The sequence below is a fragment of the Triturus cristatus genome, chromosome 2_2 (assembly GCF_964204655.1).
Source record: "Triturus cristatus chromosome 2_2, aTriCri1.1, whole genome shotgun sequence".
Lineage (NCBI taxonomy): Eukaryota > Metazoa > Chordata > Amphibia > Caudata > Salamandridae > Triturus > Triturus cristatus.
Genome location: NC_140582.1, coordinates 102,534,503 through 102,553,536, shown reverse-complemented (window position 1 = coordinate 102,553,536; position 19,034 = coordinate 102,534,503). Strand labels below are relative to the sequence as shown.

General features: G+C 48.6%; 1 protein-coding gene across 1 annotated transcript in view; it reads left to right on the top strand.

The window, feature by feature from the left end:
• The first annotated feature begins 8,336 nt into the window (after positions 1-8,336).
• The window catches only part of TRIM14 (tripartite motif containing 14), a 149,826-nt gene continuing 139,128 nt past the window's right edge, over positions 8,337-19,034 (top strand). Inside the window, exon 1 of the mRNA XM_085641111.1 lies at positions 8,337-8,856. Within this exon, the coding sequence (XP_085497237.1) occupies positions 8,443-8,856 (414 nt within the window). The 5' untranslated portion in view covers positions 8,337-8,442. The remainder of the gene's footprint in view (positions 8,857-19,034) is intronic.

Here is a 19,034-nt window from a genome sequence, read left to right as displayed (position 1 = left end):
GACCCCCGGCAGCTCGCCGCCGAAGCTGACCGATGGGAAAGCACCCGAGTGGGCCGGAGGGGGCCACACGAACAGAACAGAAACAACCAAGGCCAGCACCGTCCTCGGGGAGGAGGAGGGGGCCAGGGGCGAGGGAGAGACGCCTTGCCCGCAACACCCGTGGCCAGCACCCCGCCTCCGGCCGGCCGGGGCAACCCCCCGTGGCGTCCTGGGGTCCGAGCCAACGTCACGTGCCACCGATGCCAGCGAGTCGGCCACTACGCCAATGACCCGAGCTGCCCGCAGAACCAAACACCCAAGCCCCGCCAGGTAGCTGCCGCCGCCCTGGGGGAAGAGCGATCATCGGAGGAACCAGAGGAGTATGAGCCGGCCCAGCAAGAGTGGGAACCGGCCGCCATGGTCCTGGCGTGCTTAGGGGGAAGAGACATGGTCCCGCGGGCTCCCCTACCCGCTAACACCAGGAAATACGGTCAGTGGGTGACCATTAATGGACAGCGAGCCGAGGCCTTGCGTGACACAGGTGCCAGTGTGACGGCCGTCCGCTGTCACCTGGTGAAGCCCGAGCAGATCCTGCCGAACATTCTCTGCCCCGTCCGCTCGGCAGACAACTCTGAAAGTATGTGTCAAATGGCCTGCGTCCCATTCGAATGGGGAGGGGTCTCCGGCCTGTTGAAGGTGACGGTCCGGGACGATGCCCCCGTGGACTGCCTCCTGGGGAATGACCTCGAGAGTTCCCCGTGGGCCACCGTTGAGAGAAGAGAGCACCTGGGGATGCTGGGCCTCCCGGACTGGGCCTGCATAACCACCCGGTCCATGGCCGCCCGTGCCGTCCCTCGATCAGAAGAACCAGAATGGCCAGCACCTCCGCCCCCGGTCGCCCCAGTAGAAGACAACGACGAGGCCAGCCTCCCAGACCCGACGACCGAAGGGGACGCGCAACCCCAGGACCTTCCTGACCTGGCTCAGTGGCGTCAAGAAGGGGGGCCCACCCAAGAACAGTTCCGCCAGGAACAAAAGACCTGTCCCTCCCTCGAGGGACTCCGCCAACAAGCCAGCGCCCAGAACGCAGGGGACTCCACCGGAACTCACTGGGTCTACTGGGATAACGACCTGCTATACAGCGAGCAAAGAATCGCCGAGCTGGGGGCCGGTCGAGTACTGGTGGTACCTCTCCGCTTCAGAGACTTTCTGCTCAACCTGGCCCACGATGTCCCCCTGGCTGGACACCTGGGCCAGGATAAAACGTACAGCCGCCTAGTGACCCACTTTTTCTGGCCGAAAATGAGGAACGACGTCCTGAACCACTGCCGATCTTGCCCCACATGCCAAGCCAGCGGGAAGAGTGGTCGGAAGCTGAAAGCCCCTCTGCAACCCTTCCCTGTGGTCACCACCCCGTTCGAGAGGGTGGGGATAGACATTGTGGGGCCTCTGGACCCCCGCACGGCACAAGGACACAGGTTCATCTTAGTACTGGTGGACCATGCCACCCGCTACCCCGAGGCGGTGCCCCTACGGACCGTGACAGCTCCGGTGGTTGGCCGGGCCCTAATGGGGATCTTCTCCCGGGTAGGCTTCCCCCGAGAAGTCGTCAGCGACCGAGGCACGAACTTTATATCCAAATACATGAAGTCCCTCTGGCAACAATGCGGGGTCACCTACAGATTCACGACCCCCTATCACCCCCAAGGGAACGGACTAGTGGAGCGTTTTAACCGCACCCTCAAGGGGATGATTGGGGGATTGGAAGAGCCCCTCCGTCGCCAGTGGGATGTACTACTCCCGTGCCTCCACTTCGCCTACCGAGAAGTTCCCCAGAAGTCCCTCGGTTTTAGCCCTTTCGAACTCCTGTACGGGCACCCTGTGCGAGGGCCCCTCAGCCTAGTAAAAGAAGGTTGGGAGATGGCCCCCCTGAAGACCCCTCCAGACGTCTTCAAATACATCCTGGCCCTACGCAATCAGACCCGGCGCTTCAGAGGGATGGCCAAGGCGAACCTCGAGGCCAGCCAGGAGGACATGAAGAGGTGGTATGATCACAATGCCTCCTCCGTTGAGTTCGAGCCTGGGCAACAAGTATGGGTGATGTCCCCCACCGAACCATGTGCCTTGCAGGATAAGTGGACAGGGCCCTTCAAAGTGGTCGAGCGCAAAAGCCCCGTCACTTACCTCATCGACCTGGGGACCTCCCGGAACCCCCTCCGGGTCCTCCACACCAACCGACTCAAACCACACTTTGTGCGCTCAGAACTCAGCCTCCTGATGGCTACGGACAGTGGGGCAGAGGAAGACTCCGAACCCCTTCCGGATCTTCTGAAGACTCAGGAGAATGACGGCTCCGTGGACGGGGTCCGGCTATCTGACGCCCTCACTTCGGAGCAACGCCAGGGCTGCCGAAACCTCCTGCTGCGGTTCGCTACACTGTTCTCCCTCACCCCCGGGGTCACCCCTTGGTGTTTGCATGACGTGGACACCGGGGACAGCCCCCCTGTCCGACACCGGGCCTACCGCGTACCAGATCGGGTACGGGCCTGCATACAGGAGGAAGTGGCCAAGATGCTCACAATCGGGGTCATCGAGCCCTCGGACAGTCCCTGGGCCAGTCCGGTGGTATTGGTTCCCAAAGCCGCTGCCCCCGGCACCGCACCTGAACTGAGATTCTGCGTCGACTACCGGGGCTTGAACGCTGTCACCCGGACCGACGCTCATCCGATTCCCCGAGCAGACGAGCTGATCGACCGGCTGGGGGCCGCCCGCTACCTTAGTATCTTCGACCTAACAGCGGGCTACTGGCAGATCGGCCTCACACCCAGGGCTCAGGAACGGTCAGCCTTCTCTACCCCCGATGGCCACTACCAATTCAAGGTCATGCCCTTCGGCATGAAAAATGCCCCCGCCACGTTTCAACGCCTCGTGAACCAGGTCTTGGCGGGGCTCGAAGAGTTCAGCGCTGCCTATCTGGACGATATCGCTGTATACAGCCGCCACTGGGCCGACCACCTCCGTCACCTCCACGAGGTCCTACAGGCCCTCCAGCGGGCCGGCCTCACAATTAAGGCCGGCAAGTGCCAAATTGGCCAAGGGTCTGTGACCTACCTTGGGCACCAAGTGGGAAGCGGGCTGGTGGCCCCGCTACAACTTAAGATTGCTGCCATCCAGTCCTGGCAGCCCCCCGTCACCCAGACCGAGGTCCGAGCCTTCTTGGGGCTCACCGGCTACTACCGGCGGTTCGTGAAAGACTATGGCAGCATCGTGGGGCCCCTCACGGGTCTCACGTCCAAGAACCAGCCGAAGCGGATTAACTGGACCCCCGATTGTCAAGCGGCCTTCGAGAAACTGAAGGCCGCCCTGTGCACCGCCCCTGTGCTCCAGGCCCCCGATTACAGTCGGGAATTCGTAGTACAGACCGACGCCTCCGACCACGGCATCGGAGCCGTCCTTTCTCAGTTAAACCCCGAGGGTCATGACCAGCCGGTGGCCTTCATCAGTCGACGTCTCCTGGCCCGAGAACAGCGCTGGAGCACCATTGAGAGGGAGGCCTTCGCAGTGGTGTGGGCCCTCAAAAAGCTCCGGCCTTATCTCTTCGGTACCCACTTCCGGGTACAAACCGACCATCGACCCCTGCAGTGGCTGATGCAGATGCGGGGAGAGAACCCAAAACTCTTGCGCTGGTCCATTTCCCTGCAGGGAATGGACTTCACTGTGGAGCACCGGCCAGGCCAAGACCACGCCAACGCGGATGGCCTGTCCCGCTTTTTCCGCCTCGACGAAGAGAGTCCCCAAGGAGATGGGTGACTCTCCCCGCCTTCAGCTGGGGGGGACGCATGTTGGACAGGCCACACGAAGGGCTTGCTCCCTCCCCGCACGACAGGGCCCGAGCTCCGGCCCGCCAGGCATAACCCACGAAAAGCACCTGTACCCCGTCTCCCGACGGATCTTCTGCCCTCGGACCTCTACTCATCACGGGGCCCAGCCCCACCGGCTCCCCCGGTCGGTTCAAGCCGCCATCTTGGGCCCTGCACCACGAGGCCGCGTGGCCTCGGCCCGACCCTAACCCCGGGCCTGGCCGGCCCCGACATCCCGGCACCACCTTCCACCCAGGAGGTGAACGGACCACTTGGCAGGTCAATGGGAGAACGAAGTGTCAAGAGCTCTTCCCCCGCCAGGTGCCGATCGCCTCCAGCTCCCCCAGGAGCTGGCTCCAACCCCTGCTGGGTGTCTGGACACCTTCATCCCGGGCCCTCCGACCTCCGAGTGCGAGGGTCCGGACATCAAAGGGCGCCTGCCCTATAACTGGGGCAGCTCCGGAGCAGGAAGGCAGTTGTATCCTGGAGTCGAGAGACACCGAGAGAACTCAGCCTTGACGGACTACTGGCGCTGCCGTAGCCCGCTCTTGTGAACCATCGTCCTGCCTGCTGGCGCTGCCGCAGCCTTCTGCAACATCCATCCTCGTCGGGACCTGCTGGCGCTGCCGCGGCCCGTTGTAACGACCATCCTCACCGGGACCTGCTGGCGCTGCCGCGGACCGTACATCGACCATCTTTCCGGGACCTGCTGGCGCTGCCGCGGCCTTCTGCAACATCCATCCTCGTCGGGACCTGCTGGCGCTGCCGCGGCCCGTTGTAACGACCATCCTCACCGGGACCTGCTGGCGCTGCCGCGGACCGTACATCGACCATCTTTCCGGGACCTGCTGGCGCTGCCGCGGCCCGTACCGACTGACCCACCAAGCTCGAGGATTGTGAGCTAGTCATCATCTCATCCGAACTACCTGACTGGTAGACAGACTGTCCCGCTACCCCTTACCCTGCTTTGAGAGACTTGAATCGAGGGGACCCCTGAGTCCAGACCTCCTTGTACCATTCAACCGTACCCTAAGAAGTGCTTATAAAGAACCCTGAACCTTATCCGTGTGTGGTATCCGTCTGTGGGGGGGGGAAGTTACTTGTCTGTACGATCGCTGGAGACGGCTCTCCCCGGAGACCTCTCCTCCTGACCCCGGCCGACCCTCCCGGTCCGTCTACCCTTTCTAACAGTAAGTATGCATTACTATCTGCATGAATAAGTGAGATGTGTGTATATAATTGTATAGGTGAGTAAATGGGACTGTGATAGATTATTTGCATGACTAAGTGGGTGTGTGAGTAACTGCATGGATGAGTAGTGGTGTATGTTTGTCTGTATAGGTGTATGAGTGCATATGATAGTATTGTATTTATGAGTGACTGTGTGTATGAGTGATTGTATGGATGAATGAGTAGATGTGTGTCCAGACCTAGCAATCAGTGAGTGTGTATGTAGTAACTGGTATTGGTGTGTTAACAATTTTGAAAATGGTTGTCTGTATTTTACAGTGGATGTATCAAAGGTTATATTAGACTGTGAAGAGGTGCATCAGATTTTCACGTGGATGATGTCATCAGTGATGTAATCAGTGATGTCATTTGAGATGTGATCAGTGATGTCATCAGTGATGTCACTGACCATGCCATGAATGATGTAATACGTGATGTCATGTACAGTGCATTGCAGGGGCGCGAGTTATAGTTAGCTGAACTAACTACAATGGTGGAATTTCTCTGGTTTTGTATGTGTGAAATGTCCAGCTAACTATAACGCGCCTGAAACCTATGTTTTTTTCAGTGAATTTCAATGGTTTTTTAAATGCAAATTTCTAACTATAACGTCTGTAAAACCTATGGTTTTTTAGTGAACATATATATCGGCTCGCAGAGGGAGAGCTACGGGCCATCGGCTTGCAAAGGCACAGCAGAGTACTGGCTCGCAGAGGGACAGCTGTGGTCTGACTCACAGAGGGAGAGCAACGGGCCGACGGGCCTGCTAGCTGAGACACAGCTACGAGCTAACGGGCTGGCTCACAGAGGTAGAGCTGCGGGCCCGAGCTGTGAGCCGACGGGCTGACTCGCAGAGGAAGAGCAACGGGTCGACAGGCCTGCTAGCAGAGGCACAGCTACGAGCTAACAAGCTGGCTCACAGAGGTAGAACTACGGGTCCGGCGGCTCGCTGGTGCAGAACTGCGAGCCGATGGACTATGTTTCTAAAGGCATAGCCGCGAGCCGCAATCGGTTCTGACCATGATGTAACATAGATACATCATCCTGTACAATATCAACAACAGACGAAACAATGTTGTGTAATGGCAGTTATTTTTTCGTGAATAATGAAAAATGCTGCGCCATCTTAGAAGGTATTCCGTACATTGTGACTGTGTCACAACGTGTAGTTTGCTGTAAAAACATGCTGTTTCCTCCCTCACAGGGGAGTTTCGATACCTCGATTTGGCCTTCCATTACGACCTCGAAGGCAGAGTTCGACAAGCTGAGCCGAATAAGAGCCTTATTGTCCCAGACAGAAGTTTCTCTCACTTCTGCCAGTGAGACTTATGTCCTGCAGGTGGCCAAAATGAGAACAGAAGTTCATAATCTTTTAAACACTGATCTCCCGCAACATTTTGGTGAGTTAATTCATTCTATTTTCAATGCTTCACATACAACAGGTCTGGTGCATTTTTTTAACCTTGTAACGTCTTTTTAAACTATTTTTGGTGTGATCCCTGCTTTCATTCATTCTATTTTCTCTAGTGTTTTTGGCTGTTTGCCACTTCGACTAGCTTTGGCTGCCGGACTTTTCCTCTTGATCTGCATGCTAAGAAATGGCTGCTCCACCTGTGCTCGTTCACAACCCAGCCCTCCTACAGCTATTTTGCAAGTGCATGCTCGACTGTTTAAATTATTATTAATTTACATTAATGCTTAATAAATGATAATTAATTTACTTCTCTCCCTGTAACCCTATAAACCCCACAGCCTGTATCTGAAAATTAACTAAAAAATGAATTACACAATTAACATAATTAATTATCAATTAAATAATTAATATATAAAAAGTAATTGATTGCAATTAGTTTACTTCCAACCCTGTACCCCTACAAACCCTACAACCTGCTACGACACAAAAAATTAAAATTAAAAAATACATTTCAAAACAACTACAAATTTGCAAACTATATTAAACAAGATTCATTAACAATAATTATACAAACAATATATAACCTATACAATTAAAACATAAACTAAAATACATAGGAATAATGAAAAAACTATACTATTAACAATGATATTGTTGTAAACGATATTAATCACATAGATATTTTTAACACCGTTATTACTTACCTTAGAAAATTGATATTCTTGTCAACGATATTCCTGCATCACGATATTTGTGTATCATATAATAAAAATTCAATATTTCTGCATCTCAATGTTTTTTATTCTGTCCGAATACCCCGGTTCCTCATGGAAACAGGACATCACAAACGTTGGTCAATAACCTTTCCATTCTGCAGCCCACTGCTTTTTCAGTTGTGAAATTTGAGATTCACACCCTCCGAATCACACTGACTAAGCTACGCCCCGATCATGATTTTCATTAGAGAATGGTTTATTGTTTGTATTAGACTGCAGTGTGTTCCCTGGCGGCGCGGCAGTCTCAAAATGATCCGACCGCCGTACTTGTAATACGGCGATCGGACCACTGGTGTGGCAGTCCCCGACCAGCACAGCACCCTGACCACATGTTCGCCGATCCGATGGACCGCAAAACTCGTAATCAGGCCCATAGAGAGGTGCAAACCTCTCAGCTTGCCTTAGTCTTGCAAGTATGTGACACTTTATGATAAACACTTATTTCCTTTTTTCAAGACTTCTACTGAAGTCTTATCATGCTGACACCTTCTATGCTCCGAATTACAGATCCTTAGTAGATGATTCTATTGATGACTTATGTTTAAAAGAGAGAAGGGAAGTTTATTTATGGAACACCTGTTTGTATTAATCTCTTTCTTTATTATTGTGGTCGTTACCGGTCTGTATATCATTCTGTTGCGCCTTCGCCTACGGAGATATTTCAGCTTATCTGCTGTATTATTGTATTTGCTGACTTTATTAGTTTGCATATACACTGAATTAATTAGTAATCCAAATAATACCCTTTAACTATATTCAGTGGTTCCTGGCCCTTATTGTGGAGTCACATTAACTTCACAGGTTAGAAATGCATTGGTGACGTCTTCTCCCTTTCCACGTTTCATGTCAACGAACAACAGGTCCATATGACCAGTGACGACTCGGGCATTACGTTCCGAGACCCGACGCTTTTTCACTGGTAACAGAAAACATCTGTTGGCGGTGTCTGGCCCGAGATCTTCCATCGTTTAATGAAGTGCTGTGCTGGCTGAGAAGTGGCTGGGGGAAAAAAAGACTTAAGTTTCTATTCCTCTCGTTAGCTGCAGGGCACTGATTAGCATCAGCGATTGCGGAAGCAGGTAGTTGTGGCCGAGAGCATGCTAGGAGGGTGCGGCACTGACTGACTCCCTCGATTCCCGGCCCTTGCCCTACCAGTACCAACCCCGAGTACTGTTCACCCACAATGGCAGGATTTGGCGGCTGCCCGGGGCCTAGTGGGGAGGAGGTGCCGCCTCTAGGCGCGCTCTGTGACTTCTGCCCCCCGGGAGTTGGGAGACAACAGGCAGAGCGCGGCTGCCTGACCTGCGGGGCCTTCTTCTGCACAGCGCACCTGGAGCCGCACCTGAGGCCCGGCGGCTTCTCGGGGCACCGGCTGCTGGGCTGCACCCCGGAAGGAGAGTCGGCGGGTCCGGACAGGGATGCTAGGGGTCTGGCTGAACTTCGGCACGACGGGCGGCGCTGCGCCGAGCACCGGCAGCGTGAGGTGGAGCTCTTCTGCCGGGACTGCCGGCTCTGCGTGTGTGCCATGTGTCCGGCCCTGGGGCCGCACCGCGGGCACACGGTCACACTGATCCAGCACGAGGCGGAGGAGAAGAAGGTAAAGAGTTAATTAGAGCAGGGTGCTGGGAGTAACTGCACACCTTCCAGCTGTAACCAGAGCACAGAGCCATATTCGTAGGAAGTGCAAATTGTAGGCAACTCATCTGTACATCCTAGCAACGCCCACTTACCCGTGTAATGACATATTCTAAGCACTGCTCACCTGTATAACCTGCCACCTGTGTACTCCTTATAATAGATCAATCTCACCTGTATAACAGAAGATTCGTGTGATAGATAATCACACGATTCTTCTGTAAAACCTGCCATCCACCTATTAGCCTCCTTTGTAGTATGTCAACCAGGGCTGGCACTAGAGTTTTTTCCGCCTAAGACAAAAATGCCCATGTATTGCATGCCTACCATGCGCGCCCGTTCCCACGCCCATGCACCACATCCACGTTCCCACGCCCATGCACCACATCCACGTTCCCACGCCCATGCACCACATCCACGAGCCAAGCAGTATGCTATTTTGTAACTCATACTTTGATCAAGACCATTGCCGATAATGCATTTTGCGAAGCAAATACATAGGGTTTAAACTCCCTAATAAAGCCAAAGATCTATATGATTTATACCTGGGGAAAGCTCGAGATCTCCAAATTCAGAAGATTCACATATATAATAAGGAATTTCCCCCTTGCTCCTTAAGACAGCACAAACTTTGCCACTTAGGTCTACCATACAACTTACACAGCGAAACTCATTACAATCACATGGAATAGGAGTGCCAAGAAGGTGATTAAGGCTGTGTTATATACACACGTAGTCATTGGCGGCGTGAGATTGCCCAAAATATAATATAACATCTACACATCCCAGCTACACCCAGCATGCGACTCAAAAAGCTGTCTCTACACAAAACTGCGGGTAACATTCAAACAGGATTTCTCTTTTACTAGATTACTGGAATCTCCTAATTAGGGAGGAGTAATGACATTTCCGTCCCAAATGTCAACAATTACTCACAACCCCAATTTCCACCAAGGGGTTATAGATACTTGTTTCAGCACATGGAAATTACGCAATCCACTTCTATTCAGCAACTTGTACCTCACCATGAAATACTAGGTTGAGAGGGTTGCGCAACCTTGGTCAACCCTTTTCACAGTGATAAGTATCACCGCCCCCTGTTGTTTCATTTGGAAGTCTGGAAGGAACCAAAGACATTAAATAGTTGTAGAGAAAAGACCACAATTGAAGTTCTGTTGGCTCATAATAATCAAATAAAGAGGGGGATTTTCAACCTCTACGCTCTTTTAGCAATCTTCAGTCTATCAACAAGTACAATTATGCTCAATTGGGGCAAATATTTGAATATTGATATAGCTGACGAGATGTGGTAAATTATATGCTCTAGAATGCTGAGTCATTGTTCTGTTCCCAGCACAAAGAACATGCCAACAAAATAATAAGGTGATATCTCACTCCTACTAAACCGGAAGCGATGTGAGGAGGCTTGGACCCCCGCTGGAGGAGATGTGGGGCGGCTGGATATCTTGCACCCATCTGGTGGTCCTTGATCCACATTCATCCTTACTGGAAGGAGATCATATCACAGGTCAAATCAATCACTGGTATTGCCCCCGACCCCCTCAGTCCTAGCATCTTGTTGGTGGGAGACCCAGGTGTTAACAGGACAACCCCATTCATGACACTGGTGGGCAAAGTGATGGAAACTATGGAATATATGTGTGATGGAGAGATTGACAGCCCTTGTAAATGATTGAATTCAAAGATTCAGAACTATGTGGTTACCTTTCAAGACGTCACTAAAGGAGGCTTTCATCAATTTAAATCCTTTCCTGTCATGTCAAATCGTAGGTCAGCTTTGTGTGAGATCTCTTCCTCTTCCAACAGGGAGGTGTAGTGGTCCATGTTTAACACTCTTTTTGATGTAGTGTATTTTGTGAAATTTCCGTGTACCAGGTGGCCACATTTTGTTGTTTGTAGCATTTTACAACCCGCCTATTGCCCTTCCTTCTTAGGTCTCGCCTGACCCAGCGCATGCGCTGTCTGGCGAGACTTTTAGTGAGGGCTCAAAAAATGCTACCATGGCCAGCCTAGAGCTACAGTGCATGTGCGCGGGCGTGCGCTTAGGAGCAGAGGCACCATATGGCAAACCTCATCATGCTCATTAAGCGCCCGCGATCACATTCACTTTTGCCCGCGATCACTTTCGCGGCATCCCTTTGATGTTCTCGTTCAAAGAACATCAGACATCAAAGAACATGTTGTGTTAATGCTTTGCTGCGCCCGTTTGACTTACAATGTGCTTTCTCTTTCCACAAACTCGATGTTTGTGTTCCTTTATTTTGATATGCTTTTAGTATTACTGTCACACACACAACCATAACCACACACATGACCACACACACACAACTACATGCACAACCACACACACAACCACACACAACCACACACACAACCACGCACACAACCACACCCACACACAACAACCACACAACCACACACACAACCCCCCACACAACCCCCCACACAACCCCACACACAACCACTACCACACAACCACACCCACAACCACACACACAACCACACACACGCACACAACCACACACACAACTACACACACACACACAACCACACAAACACAGCCACAAACACAACCATACACAACCACACACACACACAACCACACACAACCACGCACACAACCACACACACAACCACCCACAACCACATACACAACCACACGCACACAACCACACTCACACACAACCACAACCACACACACAACCACACACAACTACACACAACCACACACAACCACACACAACTACACACAACTACACACAACCACACACACACAACCACACACACACAACCACACCCACACACACACACAACCACACACTCAACCACACACACACAACCACACACACAACACCACACACACAACCACACACACAACCACTCACACACAACCACACACACACACACACACAACCACACACTCAACCACACACACACAACCACACACACAACACCACACACACAACCACACACACAACCACTCACACACAACCACACACACACACACACACAACCACACACACAACCACACACACAACCACACCAAGCATTGGCATAGCCAATAGATCTCGCCTCTGTGATCTTATAAGTGTTTAGCCAAGCAACAGTTGATGTGGTTGCACCAAGGATATTGTGCTGCATAACTAAATACTTAGAAGGTCCCAAAAGCGAGACCTATTGGCTATGCCAATGCTTGTTACAATATGTTTTGTGGCACTTAATTTTCGTCTGAAAATCCAGAAACATAAAGTAGAGTTGTTAAAAATGAGACGTAAATCTTTACTGTGACATGATAGACTGTGGCAAGCAAGTACCTGTTTGAGTCGTCTTGTTTTTGAAGAAACCAACAATAGTTCTTTAAAAAAAGAGTTGTTAAAATGACTCACATCAACGTGCTTCCTGTTCTGGCCGAGTGAAAGGCCATAGGGTACTTAAGGTAGGAAAGAAGGCTTCTGATATCCAACTGGGTAACTTATAAGCCCTCATGTTAGTGAAATACTTTTTCTTAAAAGAGACGCTGCTCCTTTCAGTTGTCATACGTCCCAGGTGTCATCTGACTCTTATATGGCTTTTTTTTTGTTGCAGTTTTGTATTACACGAAATCGACCCGAAGGTTTTGTTTGGAGCGCTGTACACGAGCACAAGCTACATTACACATTTCATTTTTACACAATTCACGTGTTAATTTTTGGTAGACATGGGGAGATTAAGTGATCACCTGTCCAGGATCACAAGATGTTGAGTCGACACCGAGACTCGAACCTAGTTGCCCAGTCGGCAGCTGTGACCCTTACGCCACATCCTCTCATTAATTAAGTAACATGCCCCTCTTGTTTCAGTGATTCTTTCGCAGGCGCCTCTCACGGAAACAACGACCAGTGACCTTTGCCTCACATATTGTAAACCAAAACTGTACCAGGAAACGCTGCTGGTTAGGCCTAGAACAACTGAAAGAATCTGTACACTGTGCAAAAAATGAAGTGACACTAAGAGGAGAATGAGCCACAACCCGCCCCGATGAAAGGAAATTCACTTCTGTGTTTCCACTTGGACTCCCTTTCTGTTATAGAACAGAGCCGTGTGATTTATGAAATGAAACTCTGGGGTTATGGACACGGGCATATTTTTGGTCTGAATGCCTTTCCATGGTGTTGATGCGTCATTGAATATAAAGACTGTGTGGCTCTTATCTCCTGCCGTCCAAGGCATGTACAATGCCCGGGTGTACCGGGTTACAGGTTAACTCTGATGCCAGCAGCAAACCTGCTTGGCCTGCCAGCCACATACTCCACACTTGTAAAGAGTTAGAGCTGCGTGTCACTCATCTGCATAAGGTGCCACCAGAACACGCCTCACGTGTAAAACATGGCAATTTCTTCGCTACACAGCCTGTCATATGCACACCAGGCCATACACCCAGTCGATTGCACATCCAACTTGTCATCTGTCATCTGTCTACTGTTCACGCAATGTGCAAGATTTTGATACCTTCTCCTTTTCTTCTTACAGTTTACCCCTGATGAAGGGACCACGAATGTCCCGAAATGCATTGGGTGCATGCATTGTAATTTGATTTGTTATTATTGTTTAACAATTTTGCATAAATGTATATATATTGAATGATCATGTATATCTTGCAACCATTGAAATTCATATCCAAAAAAATGTATATGACCATTGTCAATTGATGCGAAAAGAATTAAATGTTTGAAATAACTTTACAGCGGTGCATATTGCAGTCCTAGTCATATTCACACTAGGCCACCCCCCTCAGTAAACATTGTCAGCCACACACCACACCTGTCAATTACACAGCACTCCCTTGTGCAACTGAGAACCACTCGCAATCACTCATGTAATCTTCCAACTCTTACAAGCCACCCAAATGATTGGATAAACTGTTGTGTTGGAACAATTTTCAGAATGGGGGTGCTGCCATCAATGTTAGATGACTGAAGTCATAGAGATTGTGACAAATCCAAGCGCACACGAGGAGCAGGTATGGCAAATGAGCCACATCAATTCAGCAAGAGAGGGGTAATAGTGTTGTATGTAGCCGTTGATGCATTTTGGAGCCTACTGCTGCAAATATACTACTAAAGTATGGTGTGATAGCACACAGTCATATACAGATAGCACATTTTCCATTTAATTTGCCACAAAATGTGCAGACTTGCAGTTTTACTGGTGAAGCTAAGTAAATCACAAACAATAGATAATGTGTATGGTGTTAGCGAATATTTATAATTTGCAAGTAAAATGTCTTGAACTGTTTTGATCATATTAAACTTTTTGGGCCTCATTTATAAGAAGTGTCGCATCGCTGCGTGAAAGCAGCGATGAAACACTTCTCAGTGCACCCTCCTTGTGACACAGATGATGCGTCATATTTACCGTTATGATGCATCATGTCGCAAGGAATGACTGATACATCAGTATTACTGACGTATGTGTCGGCCCAAAAGTGGCGCATTACTGGAGTTGTGTCGGAAGCGTGACGCAACTCCAGCAATGTTCCTTTCACACGGGGCAAGCCCCATGTGAAAGGGCCTGTGTCACCCTCACGCCTGCCATGAGGCAGGTGTAAGGTTTTGACGCATTGCTGTCGTAGAAGTGGCGCAGTGAAATCTCATAGATTTCACTGCGCCAATCCTACGACCCTTTCTTACCGGGGCATGCCCACCCTGCATACATTATACCTGACGCAGGTATAATGTAGCGCAGGGTATTACGAAGTGACGCATCTGCCTAGATGCGTCACTTCGAAAATATGCCGCAACATGGTGCATTATTTACGCCACCGCTGCGTCACTAAAAGTGATGCAACAGCGGCGCAAAAGTGACACAGGCCTTCATAAACAAGGCCAATTGTTTCCGTCAACTTCAGATATACAATAAAGTGCGCTTCATTTGTGCTTTCCTAACTGCTGAAATATTTTTCAATATTTCTACAGTTCATTTATAGATATTTCAAATGTGTTGTGTGATAGGGAAAAATACACACCCTACAACCTGCCCCTTCATGCTCCCTGTAGGCCAGCAAGACTGTCACCTAGTTTCCAAAATCCTCTCACTTCCTAAACAGTGAAAGCACAATAAATACCAATCTTCATGTTAAATAACATAAGCAGCAATTTGTCAGAAAACATATTTGAACATTTAACCTCTGTCTTTGAACATACAGCAAATGTGACAAGATAAAAATGTAAAGGCATCTTTATAGCTCATTCACCTTCTGTACCCCACCATAGTTATTTTTTGGGGGTGCTGCAGCACCCCCGCACTGCTACCTCCAGCGCCTTTGTAGATAAGCGCATGTCTCCACTTCTATGACCTGACATCCACAGTCCCACACCGCTGTGATCTGCTAACCCTATGCATTGTAGGAATGAAAAACAGTTGTCTCTTCTCTGTTTTATAGATTTCTCAAAGGGGTACTGATTCATCAAAAATATTTAAAAAACACAGCCAACATTGGAGGACATTTCTGACTTTTGTGGTATTTTCAAAGAATTCCAGAAGAGGAACTGAAAACTATAATTGTCAAAGTTTTTCAGGAATGGTCACACGTTTAAAATGTATGTATGCAGAATTGCCATACTGTGGATCATTTCACAGGCGAGCATGTGACTGGTGTGCCTTTGCACATTTACTTTATTTTCTGTTTCTCCGCGGAGAACTGTTTTCCCAGTGGAGGCATCTCCTTCTCCTACAGCCCCTATGAAAATTGAGAGTGCTTTGTACACATTCGCACCCTGGAAACACACTTAATCTTGCCCTTACATGTGTAAATGTAGAAGCATTTCTAAGGTGTGGTACAACCCTTAAGAGGTATGTAAATATACACAAACTCCAGAGTTTGTGGAAGTTCGCCTACTTTGACAGGTGTAGTGGGGGGGGCACATTTTTAATCAGTCATTAGATGCATGAACCATAGGCTTGTCAGTCGCACATGTCAGTCTGCATAGTATAGTAGAGTCCTTCCTATATACCCTTTCACGCTCACTCTCTCCTTCCCACCTATATAACCTGGCAGCTGTGTGTCTGCTACCTGTAAGCCCTGATCGCTATATCCTAGTCGTCCTGACAGATTCTCAAAGCGCTGGTGGTAGCCCAGGTCCATCTACCTGTGACACGTAAGCCACATGTATAGTGTGTTATACATCACATCTGACACCTATTACATCTGACAGTACCTACACTCTCTCCAAGGAGAGATATATCGAAACTCTCCATGAGGGAAACATAGTAACAGATATTTTGGAATTACCACGCTGTGGGCTCTCTCTCAAAGTGAGCAGTCTTACACTATGAAAGCGTGCTCCCTTTGAGGGAGCTCTGCAGGAAGACTCAGTTGAGTAGGCGGCCCCCTCCGCACCCCTCCGGCCAAGCAATAAGGAGCAGTGTGGTATTCCCTTCCTTCACACTATTGGTTCCTGTTGTTCGGAAGATCGCGAAAGGTCTGAGTCGCGGGTGCAGCATGGGCCGGAAGCGCATCACTAGGGGCTGCCAAGGCTGTGTCCATGGGGCTTTAAGATCCATGGTGTTAGGATTATGTAGATACGTGTGCACTGTTGATTGGTTTTTATAGATTGTGGGCACGTTTCTGGTAACTAATATAGTTGTGGGCATACAATTGTCAGGAGACATAGGAGGGAGGGCCTAGTGGACTTGTTACATAGGTGGGAAAAGATAGTCACAGGTTATGTTGGTGAACTTGTAATTTGCAGTAGTGGGTTTGTGTTTTCCACTTTTTAGGTATGGCGTTAGCTAAGACCTTTTGATTTTACTAAAACTGTACATATAATATACTTACTCACAGGGCTTTTCAGCAATCTCTCTTCATATACATTGTTTGTTGTTGTGTCATTCACATTTTGCTTTCGCCCCCTACAGCATACAGCATGGGGCAATGATGGGTCAGCCAACTTAAGCTACTGATTAACTTCACTTTCAGTGACTGTATTTTGCTCTTACACAAGGAACACATCCACCCACTAGGTATTTCCCTTCAGTGCCAATGTTTTTGTTTCACTTTATAATTATTACTTTAGTGATGTCTTTGTGTTTAGAGCCTGACATGATAGCAGGCACTTTTTATGTGAGCAGAGGGCACATTCCAGCATTATTAAATCCCATTTCCTGCTAAAGCTGTGGTAAATTCCTTTCTAGTAGCCTTTATTTATCTGACATATGCTATTTCTCATCAGCTAACAGCAGTGCTTAATTTGTAAATAACTATGTGCCAGGGCCCACCTCGGAAGGCCACTGCAGCCTGCACCACCCATTTCCCCCGCCAGTCCTGCCTATGACAGTACCAACATAACACCTAACCATCACACTCCTACAAGTGTGACAATTCAGACTATTTCAGGCAACACAAAGCTATAATAATGGCAGAAAGGCTAATATTATTAATTTTCAATGTAAATTGACTTAATAAACATGGTTGTCGTGGTCATCTAAAAATTAAAAAAATAGCATCAGCATGTGGTGGACTGTCACTAGAGCCGGTTCTGACAGTTGAGTGCCGTGCCGAGCACCGGAAACCACCACCTCAAATTAAGCACTGGCTCATATTAAAAATGAAGCTAATCAATGTGCTCTATCAATCTTGCCAACAATGTCTGTCTCTCTTTCTTTCTTTCTTTCTTTCTTTCTTTCTTTCTTTCTTTCTTTCTTTCTTTCTTTCTTTCTTTCTTTCTTTCCCCTTATTCCTTTCTTCCTTTGTTTATTTGTTTCTTTTTTTCTTTCTTTCTTTCTTTCTCAGGTCCATCCCACAGATAAGCAAAGTGACACCACAATGGTGGTCAAAGGAAACTGGCCCCAATAAAACAAACATGGCCAGAGGGGTGTGCGCATTCCCAAAACACCATAAAGTCAGATGCAACATGAAGTTAGGAACACACAGCCAATTGGGACACAGCACACACAGTACACACAGTGATCACGTGCCCCTCATGAGGTCATGTTACCCACTGGCCCACATTGTGCCCACGCAAGGTCGAGGCCCACCTGCATTTGTTATCAATGGCCTCATTATAACTCCACAGACAAGGCCCACATTCTTTTACCAAACAAGGGCCGCCGGAAGTACTTTTATGACACATAAAAATGATATAAAGACTCGCTCAGATTGATAGTACTTTGAGACAATCCTCAGGCCCGCTTCTGTAACTGTGCTCCCAGCTGAAGTGTTTGATTAAACCAACTGTTTCTGTTTTGTCAAACGCCTCTTGTCTTTTTTTTTTGTCAAGGTAAATTCATATTCGAGCAACATTTTCTTTCTTTTTCTTTCTTTCTTTCTTTCTTTCTTTCTTTCTTTCTTTCTTTCTTTCTTTCTTTCTTTCTTTCTTTCTTTCTTTCTTTCTTTCTTTCTTTTTTTCCTTCTTGATTTCTTTTCTTTCATTCTTTCTTTAATTCTTGGCTTCTTTCTCAAAGGCAAGAGGCTTGCAGCCAATGCCAGACCAATTGGCTTTTTTACGTCTGTGTTAACCAAGATCTTTCTTATTTCTTTCTTTCTTTATTATAGGGGTTTTCAGCCTGACTTCATCCATTAGTCTGTGGTTACGTAATTCAAATTTTTTCTACCCGCCCCAGCATGAATCATAGGGCAATATATCAGCCCAGTTCAGCCTTTGGCTGACTTTACTATGACTTATGGGGTGCTTCCTTTCACAAGGAACAAGCCCACACACAAAGCAGTTCCCTTCAGGGCCAGAAGTTTGGTGGCAATGTCTGCTTGAGACCAGAAAACAATTTTCTGCATTTAACCATTTTTTTCCCAGATTGATGGGGGCCCCCCAGCTTCTTGAACAATAAAGTTTTACAAAAACCATGACAAAAAAAACAAATATTGACAAAGGCTGGCGGCCACCACCAGGCCTACTGGATTTTTAAATGCTTTATTAATTTGATTCATTTATATATGATCTTCAGGCCATTAACCTTAGACTTTCTAATCATTCCCTTTTCAGGTTAATATTGTACCTCTTCCTACCGAGCTCTTTTTTGTCCTCAGCATGTCAGTAGCCTGTCACTTACAGGCTGGACTGGAAACTCCTTCTTTAGATCTTTAGGTACCAGAACTATACTGATATATACATGTATCGTTTACTG